This window comes from Ursus americanus, chromosome 4 (genome assembly GCF_024610735.1).
Source record: "Ursus americanus isolate L20-20 chromosome 4, mUrsAme1.1.p, whole genome shotgun sequence".
In the NCBI taxonomy this organism is placed as follows: Eukaryota; Metazoa; Chordata; class Mammalia; order Carnivora; family Ursidae; genus Ursus; species Ursus americanus.
The window spans coordinates 97,960,178-97,976,516 of NC_142130.1; the positions used below are offsets into that span (position 1 = coordinate 97,960,178).

The 16,339-nt window shown below is 47.5% G+C and overlaps 1 protein-coding gene across 2 annotated transcripts in view; it reads right to left on the reverse strand.

Annotated features, from left to right (window-relative positions):
* The window catches only part of UBE2G2 (ubiquitin conjugating enzyme E2 G2), a 37,281-nt gene extending 22,240 nt beyond the window's left edge, over positions 1–15,041 (reverse strand). For both annotated transcript variants that reach the window (XM_087861851.1, XM_087861850.1), the window contains exon 1: positions 14,907–15,041. In XM_087861851.1, the coding sequence (XP_087717977.1) occupies positions 14,907–14,949 (43 nt within the window). In that variant the 5' untranslated portion in view covers positions 14,950–15,041. The remainder of the gene's footprint in view (positions 1–14,906) is intronic.
* Between the last annotated feature and the right edge of the window lie 1,298 nt (positions 15,042–16,339).

Here is a 16,339-nt window from a genome sequence, read left to right on the forward strand (position 1 = left end):
AACTTTCAAATGTACAATACGGCCTTATTAACTACAGTCGCCCTGCTGTACATTACATCCCCAGGACTTGTTTTATAACTGGAAGTCTCTACCTTCTGACCACTTTCACCCATTCTGTCCACCCGCTAATCCCCCGTGGCTACCACCAACCTGGACTTGTATCTGTGAGTTGTTTTTTTAAGACTGCACATGGGAGAGAGATCATCTGATATTTGTCTTTCTCTTACACCACTTAGTGTGATGCTCTCCAGGTCCGTCCACGTGGCTGCCAGCGGCAAGGCCTCATTCCTCGTTACCGCGGAGTGCTACCCTCTGCGCACACGCTTTGTGAAGCAGCACTACCCGTAACAGCCGGGGAAAATGACAACACCCAAATACTATCAACAGTAGCAGCGATCAGGAGACTGTGGTACAGTCATACAATGGAACAAAACCGAAAATAAATGATGCATACAGTGCTGTGAGGAAGCCAGGTCTACACATGTCCGCGCAATATACGTCACACCACACAGGCACACACAACACAGAACACACCACACAAAACTACATTCATCTACAGACTATATTCATTAAACCAGGCAAGCTAAACGACAATGTTTAAGAACGCATGCTTTGGTGGAAAAACAAAGCAAGGTGATTATCCTGTGAAGAAAGAGCTGCTTTGGGGGTGGGGGTCCCACACTCTGGGGTTCTGGTGAGCTGGCAGACTTCTTGCTTACCCTGGGTACTGATGCTCTGAGAGCTCACCGAGGGGAACATGTCTTTCCCTGCACCTGTCCTTATGCCAGCTGTATTTCAAACTAATAAACTTTTTTAAAAGATTTTATTTATTTATTTAAGAGAAGAGAGCATTGGGAGGGAAAGAGGGAGAGGGACAAGCGGACCCCTCCCTGAGTAGGAAACCCGACGTGCCTGCACTGGGCTCAGTCCCAGGCCCTGAGATCATGACCTGAGCCAAAGGCAGACACTTAACTGACTGAGCCATCTGGTGCCCCTCAAATTAATAAACAATTTTAAGAGTTGCTACTGTGACAGTCTGAGCAGGGAAGCTGATGGCTTGAGTCAGAGTGAAATAAATCTTTAAAAAAGAAGAAAAAGTAGAGAGGACACGCAGGTGGTTGGAGAAACAAGTGTGAACTCCAGGGAGAGACGACACTAGCAGTATAAATTTGGGAGCTGCGTGCACAGGGAACAGACGGAGCCACCAGGGCAGTTCTCCCAGGGAACACTTGGAAATTCAGGGGCCACTGTCAGGTCTCCACAATGACAAGGGAATGCTACCGCCATGTAGGGAGAAAGAACCAGGAAGACTCTGCCATAGTCGGGCCCTACACAAGCAAAATGATCTGATTCAAAGTGCCCGTAACAGCTGCTAAGACAGCCTGACCCAGTGACAAGTGCGGGCACAGCGGAGAGCCACCTCTGTCACAAGGGCGTGCCAGTCTGGGAGGCTGCAGGAAGGGAAGGAGCAGTGGGGGCGCCAAGAGGAGGCCAGGGAAGCAGGACAAACGTCAAGGGCAGCAGACACTCCAAGGAGGGAGGATCACGTGCGAATGAGGAGGAGAACCTGGAAGGCTGAGCCCCTCGGGTGTGGCACACATGCTCTGTCTCAGTCCCTCTCTGCCTCCCTGCGTGAGAACAGACCAGGGGAAGGGGCCCCAGGGACCCCAGAACCCAGCTCACCAGGCTCTACACACCCAATCATCTGAAATCCAGTCTAGTTTTCATGTCTAAAGTCAAATCACGTTATTGTAAGGGAAAAAACCCAACAAATTAAAGCAGATGAGTTATAAAGTGCTGGCGGGGGGGGGGGGGGGGCCTGAGAGGACGACAGAGGAAGGACGACACCTGTGCACCTGGAACCTTGAAGGGCAGCTTCCCCCAGAAAGAGCCGTCTTGGTTCCTCATCTGTGGCCCGCTGGAACCTCCCTCTGCGACAGCCCCCTGCTAGGCAGACGTGGAGGATGGTCTACAGGGCCCAGCGCTGCAGAGACCTCCACCCAGCGGCGGGCCCACCTGCATCCTGATTCAACAGTGGCACCTACTGGTCAGAGAAGAACTACAGCGCCCGAGCTCCCCGGAGGCGATGTTTCCTGACCACTCTCCTTTCTTGGTTTTGTTTCCAAAACACACATACACACACACACACACACACACACACACACACACACACACACACAGCTTCGTGTTTATTGATGAAAGCAACTTTAGAAAGAAAAACTCTTAACAGTATCAGAGAAATCTGCATAAACCATGCCACTGAATCCCTGAGAATGTTAATTTGTTAATAACATTTTTTTAATAGTGGCTTAAGAAACAGCCACCACACAAAATGCAATATAAACTCAACCTTTGACCCAGAAATCCCACATCTCAGAATCTTCCCTAGAGACAGATACACCGGTAAAAAGAGGAAAATATGCGTGCATTAGGCTATTCATTTCAGGATTATTTGTAATAGCAAAACACTGGAAATTTGACCCAAGTATCTATAAATAGGGGACCAGTCAGTCAAATTATGATCCATCTACCAACGGAGTATTTTGCAGCTAGGAAAAGGAGAGATACGTACCTCCATGTACTAGTGTGCAATGAACTCCAGTACGTACTAAGTGCAAAACCAAAATGGAGAAAAGCTTGTAACTAGGGCCTGTAAAGAGGTGATTAAATAAAAATGAGGTTGCTAAGGGCCCCGATCCAACATGACCGGTGCTCTTAGAAGATCAGGATGCAGGCATACACAGAGGGTCGACCATGTGAGGACCGGGGGAAGATGGCGTCCACACGCCCGGGAGAGAGGCCTCCGGAGGAGCCAGGCCTGCCCACAGTTTGATGTCAGACCGTCAGAAAATATTCCTGTTGTTGCAGCCCCTAGTCTCAGGTATTTTGTTACAGCAGCCCTAGAAAACGAACACGGTCCTTGAATAGCTGGATGGCCATTTGTAAGTAATCTGCAAATGAACCCTGACCTTTACCTCATGGTGCCAACAAAGCTTCACCTGGATATGGATCACAGATTTAAACATAAGCTGAAACTACACATCGTCGAGCAGGACACATGGTGTCCATCATACGAGGAAACGGCAGCGATCTCATGGTAGGCCAGGATTTCTTAAACATAAAACACACGAAACATTTCAGAAGTAAACACACTGGACTTCAGTGAAGTGAAAACACCCTCTGCTCTTTAAAAGGCAGCGTTATGGGAATTAAGAGGCAAGCCTCAGAGGTGCTGTTCAAGGGGTGCACAAAACCAAGGAGTTCTAAAGCTCTGCTACACGACAATATGCATGTTATTAACAATACCATAATATACACTTAAGAATTGGTAAAAAAATAAAATTACGTGTTTTTTTACCACAACTTGAAAAAAGGCAAGCCTCAGTTTAAGGGAAAATATTTACAAAATATCCAACGAAAGACTAGTAGCTACATTATATAAAGAACTGTTACAACTTACTAAGAAAACAATATATAGGATTAAGAATCAGAAGACACAAGACACTTATGATGGCATGGAAACATACAAAACAATGCTCAGCGCCATCGGTCATTGGGAAAGCGAGTATCAGGGGCACCCAGGTGGCTCAGTCGGTGAAGCGTCTGCCTTCGGCTCAGGTCATGATCCCAGGGTCCTGGGATCCAGTCCTCCACCGGGCTCCCTGCTCAGCGGGGAGTCTGCTTCTCCCTCTGCCTCTCCTGCTCCCCCCCCCCACTCATGTGCTCTCTTTCTAATAAAATAAATAAAATCTTAAAAAAAAAAAAAAAAAAGGAAAGCACACATCCAAAGCCAGGAGAGGGGCGCCTGGGTGGCTCAGTCGTTAAGCGTCTGCCTTCAGCTCAGGGCATGATCCCAGGGTCCTAGCATCCAGCCCCGCATCAGGCTCCCTGCTCCACTGGGAGCCTGCTTCTTCCTCTCCCACTCCCCCTGCTTGTGCTCCCTCTCTCACTGGCCGTCTCTCTGTCAAATAAATAAATAAAATCTTTAAAAATAAAATAAAATAAAGTCAGGAGAAGATGGCACCTTAGGAACGCCCTGAGGGCCCCTCCTTCCATGGACACAAGAGTCTACAGCTACAGAGAACAATATCCTCTTAAAAACACACTGAAAGGCCGGGGGTGCCAGGGTGACTCAGTTGGCTAAGCCTCCAACTTTCGGTTTCAGCTCAGGTCATGTTCTCAGGGTCATGGAATCAAGCCCCACACTGGGCTCCGCACTCAGTGGGGAGTCTGCTTGAGATTCTCTCTCCCTCTGCCCTCCCCCAATTTGCATGTGCACACGCTCTCTCTGAAATAAATACAATAAAAATCTTAAAAAAAAAAAAAAAGACACTAAAGCCTGGCTGGGTCATAAGTGCACATCAAGCGAATGAGAAGAAAACCACACTGAAGCAGCTAAGAGAGGCTGGGACACAATCATGGCCCTCCTTGCAGTATCTCATAACCAGGAAAAAACTCAAAACCCAGAGCTTCTCCCTGAGGCGCAAAAGGCTCAAACCCCACAGCAGCACCCCAACTGTTAAGACGTACGCTTGGATAGACAAGCCCCCAAAACACTTAGCTTTGAAACCCCATGGGACTCGCATCCCGAGACCCACAAGACAGGAGCAATCTGTGAAGCCTCCCTTAAAAGGCTTGCATGCTGGGACTCCCCCGCCCCAGGGCCCAGCTCGGAGGGAGCCGGTGGACTGTGCCCAGACTTAAGTGAAGGAGGCTCACCTGCTTGTATCAGAGCACCAGCCTGAGGGCAGGCATCTGATTTCACACACACACATCAAGAACCTGCTGGAACACTCTTCTCTGTGCACAGACACTAGGGCGCCCCCTTTGCCCTCTCCCTTTGCCATGCTCCAGGGCACCAGCATCTCCCGGAAGGGAGCTTTTACACGTACCCAGTGCCCTGATTTCTGTGGCTGTCACCTACGGGACACCTCTTGAGCACCTGGCTCTGGAGGCCAGGGACACTTGAGTTCCTGGTCCCATGAAACTGTAATAATCAGTTATCACACAGGAATGAGCTCATACTCATCTGATGCCCCAAATTTCATGACTGCTGCCGGGACTTCTCTATCACCTGACTCTGGTGACCAATGAAGAAAGAGTTCTCAAACAGCTACCACCCCTGGGAGAGCAAGGAGTCACAGAGTCAGGAGCCTGTCTTTCTGTGCAGGAGGGCCCCATGCTGGGCATGGAGTCTGCTTGAGATTTTCTCTTTCCCTCTGCCTCCCCGCCCAACTCTCTCTCCCTCTCTAAAAAAGAAAAAGAAAAAGAAAAAGAAAAAAGAAGTCGCCGAGTGAAGAATACAACAGCCGACTGAAGTACAGCCTAGACGAAGCAGAAGAAAGGATCAGGCAGCTCGAAGTCAAGGCAGTGGGACTCAATCAGAGCAGCAAAAAGAAAAAAGAAGGAAAAAAGTGAAGATAGTTTAGGGGCTTATAGGACAACAGCAAACAGACTAATATTTGGATCATGGGGTTTCCAGAAGGAGAAGAGAGAGAGAGAAAAGGTCGGAAATCTCCTTGAAGAAGTAATGGCTGAAAACTTCCCTTATCTGGGAAGGAAACAGGCATCCAGAAGCTTCTCAAGAAGCCCAGAGAGTTTCGAATAAGAGGAGCCCGGAGAGACCCACAGCAAGATGCACTATAATTACATGTCAAAAATTAAAGACCAGGAGAGAATCTTAAAAGCAGCAAGAGATGGGGGTGGGGTGGGGGGAAGGAGGTTTAAAAAAATAACAATAGCAAGAGAAAAACAGCTTATTACATATAAGGAAACCCCCCTAAGTCTATCAGCAGGTTTTTCAGCAGAAACTTTGCAGGCCAGAGAGGGTGGTGCGATATATTCAAAGTGCTGAAAGGAAAATCTCTAACCAAGATACTCTATGTGGCAAAGCGATCATTCAGAAGTGAGGGAGAGATAAAGTGTTTTCTGGAGAAACAAAAGCTGAAGGAGTTCATCACCACTAACGCGGCCTTTTAAGGAATGTTATGGGGACTTCTTTAAGCTGAAAAGAAAGGGTGTTCACGAGAACACATGTAAAAGAATAAATCTCACTGGAAAGGTAAATATATAATAAAAGTAATGGGTTAAGCACTTCTAAAGCTAGGTTGAAAGCTAAAAGACATAGGTAGTAAAAATATTGTTGCAATAATTAATTAAGGAATACACAGATAAAAAGATGTAAAGTGTGATATCAAAAAGCATCAAATGTGGGGGCGAGAGAGAGTAAAAATGTTGAACTTTAGAAACTTAAGTTATTATCAACTTAAAATAAACTGTTATAAACATAAGTTGTTATATGTAAGCCTCGTGGTATCCACAAAGCAAAAACCCACAGCAAACATACAAAAGATAAAGAAATATAAGCATACCACCAAGGAAAGTCATCGAACCACAAAGAAGAGAGGAACTACAAAAACTGTCAGAAGGGAACACCTGGGTGGCTCAGTCGGTTAAGCATCTGCCTTCAGCTCTGGTCATGATCCCGAGGTCCTGGGATTGAGCCCACGTCAGGCTCCCTGCTCAGCGGGGCGTCTGCTTCTCCCTCTCCCTCTCCCCTTGCTTGTGTTCCCTCTCTCGCTGTCTCTCTTTCTCTGTCAAATAAATAGGTAAAATCTTTAAAAAAAAAAAAAAACTGTCAGAAAACAATTAACAAAAATGGCAACAAGCACATGCCTATCAATAATTACTTTAAATGTAAGTGGACTAAATTCTCCAATCAAAAGACAGGGAGTGGTTGAATGGGTAAAAAAAAATCAAGACCCATCTATATACTGCTTACAAGAGACTCACTTCAGACATAAGACACACACACGCTGAAAGCGAAGGGATAAAAAAAGATGTTCCGCGCAAATGGAAACCAAAAGAAATCTAGAGCATCTATACTCGTACCAGACAAAACAGACTTTAAAACAAAGACTATATTAAGAGACAAAGAAAGGCATTACGTAACGATAAAGGAGTCAATCCAACAAGAAGACATAACATTTGTAAATACTTAAGCACCCAACACAGGAGCACCTAAACATATAAAGAAAATTTTAAGAGACCTAAAGAGAGAAATTCATAGTAATATGATAATAGGAGGAGATTTTAATACTCCACTTATATACAGAAAATCAGTAAGAAAACACTGGCCTTAAATGACACATTAGACCAGATGGGCTTAACAGATACTTACAGAGCATTCCATTCAAAAGCGGCAGAATACACATTCTTCTCAAGTGCAAGTAGAACGTTCTCCAGGACAAATCACACGTTAGGCCACAAAATAAGTCTTAACAAATTTAAGAGGACCAAAATCATATAAAGCATCTTTTCTAATCACACTAATGTGAAACTAGAAATTAATTACATGAAGAAAACTGGAATATTCACAAATATATGGAGATTAAACAACATGCTACTGAATAACCAAGGAGTCAAAAAAGAAATAAAAAAAATTTAAAAAATACCTTGAGACATAAAATTAAAACATAGGAAATGTAATATACTAAAATTTATGAGATGCAGTAAAAGCAGTTCCAAAAGAAGTTCATAGTGATAAATGCCTATGTCAAGAAACAGAAAATCTCAAATAAATGACTTTACTCTATGACTCAAGAGACTAGAAAAAGAACACATGAAGCCCAAAGTTAGTAGAAGGAAGGAAGTAAACAGAACAGAAATAAATTAAATAGACTAAAAAGACAATAGAAATGATGAAACTAAAAGCTGCTTCTTTGAAAAGATAAAATTGATGAAACTTTAGCTAGACTTACCAAGTTAAATGGAGAGAAGACTCAAAACATAAAATTAGAAATGAAAGAGATGTTACAACTGACACCACAGCAATACAAGGGATCCCAAGAGACTACTATGGACGACTGTATGCCAACAAATTGAACCACCTAGAAGAAATGGATAAATTCCTGACACACAACCTATCAAGAGTGAATCATGATGGGGCGCCTGAATCATGATGGTGGCACAGCGGTTAAGCATCTGCCTTTGGCTCAGGGCGTGATCCTGGCGTTCCGGGATCGAGCCCCACATCAGGCTCCTCCGCTATGAGCCTGCTTCTTCCTCTCCCACTCCCCCTGCTTGTGTTCCCTCTCTCGCTGGCTGTCTCTATCTCTGTCGAATAAATAAATAAAATCTTTAAAAAAAAAAAAAAGAGTGAATCATGATGAAATAAAAAATCTGAACAGACTGATTACTGGTTAGGAGACTGAATCAGTAATGAGAAATCTCCCAACAAACAAAAGTCCAGGGCCATATGGCTTCACTGGTGAATTCTACCCAACATGCAAAGAATTAATTAATACCAGTTCTTCTCAAACTCTTCCAAACAAAACAAAACAAAACAACAACAACAAAAAAACCCAAAAACCAGATGCAGAGGGAACACTTTACAAAGCCAGTTTCACCGTAATACCAAAACCAGACAAGAATGCCACAAGAAAATTACAAGCCAATATCCCTGGTGAACACAGATGCAAAAATCCACAACAAAATATTAGCAAACTGAATTCAACACTATATTAAAAGGATCATACAGCATGATCAACTGAAATTTATTCCAGGAATGCAAGAATGGTTCAACATCTGCAAATCAGTCAATATGACAGACCACATTAACAAAATGAAGGATAAAAATCATATGATCATCCCAACATATGCAGAAAAGCATTTGATAAAATTCAATATCCACATATAACTCTCAACAAAGCGAGCAGAGATGGAACATACCTCAACATAATAAAAGCCATATTTGCAAATCCCACAGCCAACACCAGACTCAATGGTGAAAAGCTGGAATGGATTCCTCTAAGATCAGGAACAAGACAAGGATACCTCTTCTTACCACTCGCATTCAACAGAGTATTCAAAATCCTTGCCTCTCCATTTAGTAAAGAAAAAGAAATAAAAGGCACCCAAATTGGAAAGGAAGAATTCAAACTGTCACTATCTGTGGCTGACATGATATTATACATAAAATACCCTAAAGACTCCATCAAAAAACTGTTAGAATAAACAAATTCAGTCAAGTTGCAGGATACAAATAAAAGCAACACGCAAAAATCTGCTGCGTTCCTATACATTAGCAGTGAACTATCAGAAAAAGAAATTAAGAAAAGAATCCCATTTATAATTGCATAAAAATGAAAAAAATACCTAGTAATAAACTTAACCAAGGAGATAAAAGACTGTATATTGAAAATTACAACACAATGGGGCACCTGGGTGTCTCAGCTTGGGTCATGATCCCAGGGTCCTGGGATCGAGTCCCACATCGGGCTCCCTGCTCCGTGGTGAGCTTGCTTCTCCCTCTGCCTCTGAGGGTCCCCCTGCTTGAGCTTGCTTGCGCTCACTCTCTGTCTCCCCCTCTCTCAAATAAATAAATAAATAAACCATAAAAAAACAAGCACAGAAAATGGTAGAATAAATTAAGATGTCTTAAAAATTAAAAAAATTAAAAACTACAATGAGATACCACTACACACCCAAGAGAATGGCTAAAAATACCAAGTGTGGACAAGGCAGTGGAGCCACTGGAACTCTCTAATACACTGATGGCAGAAATGCAAAATGGTACAACCACTTGGGAAAGCAGTCTGGCTGTTTCTTTAAAAATTAAACATAAACTTCACAGGTGACCTTCTCTTGCATTTACCCAAGAGATATGAATGTGTATTTCCACAGAAAGACATGCACACCAATGCTTGCTGAAGGTTTCTTTGTATTAACCAAGAACTAGAAACCACCCAAAGGTCCACCAACAGGTGAATGCACGAACATGCTCTGGTCTGCGCGTACAGTACAGTGTTACTCTGCAGCAGAAAGGCAACAACTCGGAGGACAGATGGCGACACAATCACACTGGATCAGAGTCCTGACCGAAGAAAAGACTGAACAATCTACGGTGACTCAGAGCAGATCAGCGGGTCGTTGCCCAGGATCTGGGGGCACAGGAAGGCAGAGGACGGCTGCATTCCAGCATCAGGAGGAGACTTCAGTGGGCAGTGGTTATGCCCCTCATCCTGACTGTGGCAACGGCTTCACAGGGGTGTTCATCCACCAAATTCCATCACACTGTACACTTTAAGTATATTAACTTATTATATATAAGTTAAACCTTCACAAAACTGCTTTAAAAAAAAAAAAAAAGATGGCTGGGAAAAAAAGACACCGCAAAGGGTGAAAAGACAAAGAACAAACAGATAAAACACTTACAACATATATAACCAACAGTGGATTAGGGATATATAAAGGAAGAGAGAATATGCAAAGAACACCTACAGATCAGTAAAAAAAGGACAAACCACCCTATGGAAATTTGGTAAAAGACACAAACAGACATTTCACAAGGGAAAACACATAAGCCACCTACAAACGTGACAGAATGCTCAACTTTAATCACAACACACAATTAAAACCACAAGGAACCACGTCTCACCATCAGGTTGGTGAACATAGCCTGTGCCCAACACCAAGGCATCAGTGAACATTCAAGGCAATGCGCACGGGGACAAGCACACAGGGAGGCAGTCTGGCGGGAGGCAGCCCGACACAAGCCAGGAACGTGGATTACGGGAGTGCTCCATGACTGTATTACACCCCAGATACAGGCCTTGCACAAATGCACCAGCAATGTCCACAGCAGCATCAGATGTATAATAATCAAAAACGAAACAACTTAAATGCCCATCCATGCTGTACTGGATAAATTTTGGCTTATTCATAAACTAGAATACTACTCGGCAGTGAAAATGAACCACAGCTGTATGCTATGATAGGCATAAATCTCAGAATCAGTGCTCAGCAAAAGTTCTCAGAACACACACTGTGTGATTCCATCTAAATTATTAAGTACAACAGGCAGAAATAAACTATATGGTGTTTGTGAGTACATTAAGCTGTAAAACTACAAAGAAAAGGAAAGGAATCAGACTTCAGCGGCAGTAAGGGGCAGGGGTAGAGGGAAGGGGCACAAAGATTTCCAGTTACTGCTAATGTTCCATTTCTTGGGTTGGGTGCCATGTGTACAGATGTTCATTTTACTTTTCATGTGAATAGACACATTTCCCTTTACATATACAATACACTTCACAATACAGAAGTGTTTTGAAAAGCTTAAGAAGGATATTGCCAGGGCAAGAGGACGGTGACCAGAGGGACAGACAAAGTCCAGGGGTCCAGGGAAGGCTTCTGCAGGGAAACAGGGCACCAGCAATGAGGGTATCCAGGGGAAGGGAGTGCTGACACCCGGGGGAGAAGTGTGCCTATGACGCAGCCAGTGGGGCTGAGGGCGCAAGGGTCAGAAGAAGTTAGAGAGGCAGGGGTCAGTGCAAGGACTTTGGTTCTTATGGCAACAGAGGGTCCCAGGCAGAGTGACGTGAACTGACGAGCTTTAAGGGGATTCTCTTTTAACTGTGCTGAGAACACAACAAAGCAAGGCAAGAGCAGACCTGTCAGGACTGTCCTGGCGGTAATCCAGGCCACCAGTGAGTGGCTTGGACCAGCGTGGGACTCCAGATAATGTCTGAAGGTAGGACAACAGGTTCCACATAAACAGAAAACAAAGGGAGTCATCAAGGGCGAATCTAAGGTTCTGAACCCAAAAACATGGAAGAAGGTGGCTGTCAGCCATGGACACATGGGGACTTGGGGGCAGCTCTGGTGTAGGAAGAGCAGGCGCTCAATCCTCAACATTCAAGCTTCCGGTTCTTATACTGTGCTAGGCTGAGTATGTCCCCCAGACTCTGTGAACGAAACCTTGTCTGCTGATGTAATCCTGTTAAGAGTGGGGTCACACTGGATTACAGTGGGTCCTAGACCAATGACTGGCATCTCCCTAAGGGGGAAGACGGCCAAGCAAAGATGAGCAGAGACGTGAGTTATGCTGCCACAAGCCAAGGAACAGCAAGAATTCCTGGCAACCGGCAGAAGCTGCAAGAGGCAAGGACTCTTCCCTGAAGCCTACAGAGTGTGGCCCTGCCAACATCCTGATTTGGGCCTTCGGGTCTCCAGAACAGTGATAGAACAAATTTCTGTTTTGTGAAGCCACTCAGCCTGTGCTACTTTATTAAGACAACTCCCAAAACCCAATACCTAAGTCTCTGTTTGACACTTCTTAGAAAGGCTGGATGTGCGGCAATAAAACATCAAAAAGATACCCATTTAAAACGTATGGGTTCTGGGTGCCTGGGTGGCTCAGTCGGTTAAGTCTTGATCTCAGCTCAAGTCTTGATCATGCTGGGTGTGGAACCTACTTTAAAAAAATAAATAAAATAAATTTTAAAAGTATTTCAAAAAATACAATATCTGGGTTCTTCTTCTGACTCTCCTTTCTCCTGGCTGTAAGAACCTAGGCAAATCATTTTGCCTCTGTTATTCAATTTCCTGCAAAATGTGAAAAACCAGGGGCTGAACAGAAGCGTATCCAAGGTTCCACCACCTCTAGATTTCTGCAGTTCTGGGACTATTCCCAAATATGCAAAAGTATGCCTGAACCCCACCCCAATAACCTACTGAAACCCCATTTCACAGAGAAGTTGTTTCCATAAAGTCCACCTTTACAATGGATGTGCCACCTTAAAATGTGGTAAGACAAACTGGATGCTAACTCACAGAAGATAAGGGTCACTAACTGGAATTTTATGATGTTTCTAAGATACAGCAACAACTGAACTCCCCTTGGTGACATACTGTATTCATTTTCTACCGCTGTCACCACAAACTCAAAGGCTTAAAACAACACTTGGGGCAGCCGGTAGCTCAGTATGTAAACATCTATTCTAGGGAGCCCACGTCTGCACCGCTCCTGGACTCTCCCTGAGGGCCAGCTGGTTAGGAGACTGAGCTCTGTGCATATTTACCAATTACTCTGGTTTATTTCCAACCTCCTTCTGAAAGTATCCTCTATGTCATCATAACAATAACAGCCTAGAGAATCGAGCGCTACCTAACAGGTGTCCTGAAAAGCGTGACTCTTCCCAGAGGAGCAAAGAGTCAAGGCCATGGTGGTCAAGGCCAAGGTGGGCAGAGAGCTTCTAAGAAGCAGCAGCTGAACCCTGACTGGCCGTGGAGGCCCTGCTCTCTGCCACAAGCAGACTACCACTGTGTCCACCAGCCGCTCAGAACGGTTCAACGGTTCAACACTGAGCCTGAGTGGCTCAGTCGTTAAGCATCTGCCTTTGGCTCAGGGCGTGATCCCAGGGTCCTGGGATCAAGCCCCATATCGGGCTCCTCCTCTGGGAGCCTGCTTCTTCCTCTCCTGCTCCCCCTGCTTGCGTTCCCCCTCTCTGGCTGACTGTCTCTCTCTCTGTCAAATAAATAAAATCTTAAAAAAAAAAAAAAAAACCCACACCCACTTCAGCCATGCCTCCTCCTGGCAACTCTTCCGAAGGAGCATTCTGCTCGGAAAAGGCAGGGCATGGAATGTTCCTAGGTTTTTGCTTCTCACTTTGCTCTCCCCAAATATTACAACATTTTCCTGGCTCGGAAAGCACTGAGGTTTTCTTTTTTTTTTTAAAGATTTTTTATTTATTTATTAGACAGAGATAGAGACAGCCAGTGAGAGAGGGAACACAAGCAGGGGGAGTGGGAGAGGAAGAAGCAGGCTCATAGCGGAGGAGCCTGACGTGGGGCTGGATCCCATAACGCTGGGATCACGCCCTGAGCCAAAGGCAGACGCTTAACCGCTGTGCCACCCAGGCGCCCCAGCACTGAGGTTTTCTGAACACCACCCTAGGAAGAATGACAGGGGGAACGACTCAAAACCTGTTCCCTTAGTAAAGAGAAGCCAAAATCTGACCTTTCACCTCAAACGCATCACAAGGCGCTTTCTCTGGCTTCAGTTTTGGTTTGAACTTCTCAGCGGGCCAATTGGGTTTTCCCCGCTCCCCCACACCTGTGTGCAAGGCTCCGAATTACAGGAGCCAGAGACACACACAGGCGCGCTCCTGAACGTCCTCTTTTCCAAGAGCGCTCGGTACAAGCTTGTTCACACACGCAGAAGCAGGTGGCCGGCCGGCAGAGGACCGCACCAGAGACTCGGGACGACCCACGATTTACCAGAAGCTCCCTGCTCTAGTCGCCAACAGGCGGGCACGTGGTTTAGGAGTCCACAACTTCCACATCTCCACCAACTCAGGCCGCGCCCAGCCTGCGGGGCCACGGTCACGGACTAGGGCTGTAGGAGAGGGCGCGGGGCCGGGGGTTAGGGCGGGAGGAGGGGGTGCGGGGTCGGGAGGCGCAGGATCAGGGGTTAGGGTTGGAAGAGAGGGCGCGGGGTCTGGGGTTAAGGAGGTAGGAGGGGGTGCGAGGGTCGGGAGATGCAGGGTCAGGGATTAGGGCGGGAGGAAGGGGTCGGGGGTGCGAGGTCAGGGGTTAGGGAGGGAGGAGGGGGCGCGGCGTCAGGGGTGAGGGCAGAAGAAGGGGGCGTGGGGTCGGCGGGCGCGGAGTCAGGGCGGGAGGACGGGGTCGGGGCGCGGGGTCAGGGGTTAGGGTTGGAGGAGGGGGCTCGGGGTCAGGGGTTAGGGAGGGAGGAGGGGGTGCGGGGGCTGGGAGATGCAGGGTCAGGGGTTAGGGCGGGAGGAGAGGGCGCGGGGTCAGGGGTGAGGGCAGGAGAAGGGGGCGCGGGGCCAGGGGGCGCCGAGTTAGGGCGGGAGGACGGGGTCGGGGCGCGGGGTCAGGGATTAGGGTTGGAGGAGGGGGCTCAGAGTCAGGTGTAGGGAGGGAGGAGGGGATGCGGGGGCCGACAGATGCAGGGTGAGGGGTTAGGGCGGGAGGAGGGGGCGGGGGGTCGGGTGAGGGCGGGAGGAAGGGCCCGGGGGACGCGGGGGTGCGGGACACAGGGTCCACCGACGAGGGGCGCGGGGGCGGGGACCACATTGGGAGGAGGGGCGCGGGCCCGCACTCACGTTTGTACTCGGCCATCAGCCTCTTGAGCGCCGTCCCGGCCATCGTCCGGGCAACAGCTGTGCGGTACGACCTCCCCTCCTAAGCGCAGATCCCTCCCGCCCGCCGCAGGGGTGCTTCCGGGTCGCCGCCGGGACACGGAAACCCTTCCGGGGCGCGGGGCGCGCCTGCGCAGTGGGGCGGTTGCCGGGGGCGGGGAGCAGCGCAGCTGTGGCGGCCGGAGCGTCCTGGCCGCAGGTTCCCCAAGTCCCTAACCTCCGCCAGGGCCTGTCAGCCACTTTGTGGGTTAATGCCGCTTAAGACAATCCTAATTCCTGTAGGGCCCGGGTCTTCCAGAAAATCCCGGAGCCGCGGGCGCCCGGAGAGGAGTATGTATTCACCGCCTGTTACATCATACTGGCCGTGCTTCAGGAGGGTCCGATTAAAGGACCGGGCGGGGGACGGGACTCGGGCGAGGGCGGAGAGGAGGATGGCGGCCTGGGGGACCGGACGGGGCCGGGATCGGGATGGAAGATGGGGACAGAGGGTGGTCCCGGGGCGGGGACTGTGGCAGGGCAGGCAGACTGCTGGCTGAGCAGACTTCACTAAGGGTGTGTGTTTTTAAATGTACCCTCCCATGAGACAGTGAATAAAAACTGAAGATCCCACCTGTAGGTTCAAATACACACGTGGCACAGGGCCGTTTCAGGGTCTTTCAGGCCCAACTGCAGTTAAAGCAAGGAGATCCATGAAGAAGGCATTTGTGTGCTTCTGACCACCTTCAGACAGTCTTTAGGTCTGAAAAAGATTGGTGATTGAGGTGGTTTTCCTCTGCATCAGCGTGGCCCCACAGGAACTCGGGTTTCATAAGACCTCAGCGTCCATGAAGGGCAGAGCTCCAGGGAGGCCTGTGGGAGCCAAGGAGGAAGACCCAGCCGTCTGCCCACCTGCACCCACCGACCCGCTCCAGCCTGAGGCCGTGGCCTCACTCAGATTGGTGCACCTGGCCGCTGCTTCAGGAGGGACTGCCATCATCCTCCAGGCACCCTCTCAGGCTCCTTGCTTCCCTGGCTTCTCCACAATTGTGTAATGTGTATCGGGATAAATAGTCCTTTTTTCATATTATTATGGTGGTTCTATTCCCATTTGACCCACTGTGATTTGGTGATCTATTTATGCTTCTCATAACCCCATTCTTACGGACTTCAAAGAAAGTAAATACATTTAGTACTTTGTGGCTCTGCCATGGGAAGACTTATACACCTTTAAAAAGTTTGGGGGCACCTGGGTGGCTCAGGTCATGATTCCGGAGTCCTGGGATCCCTGCTCAGCGGGGAGCCTGCTTCTCCCTCTCCCTCTGCTGCTCCCCCTGCCTGTGCTTCCCCCGCCCCCCGCAAGTAAATAAATAAAATCTTAAAAAAAAAAAGTTTTTACCTACACAACATTACATCCTACC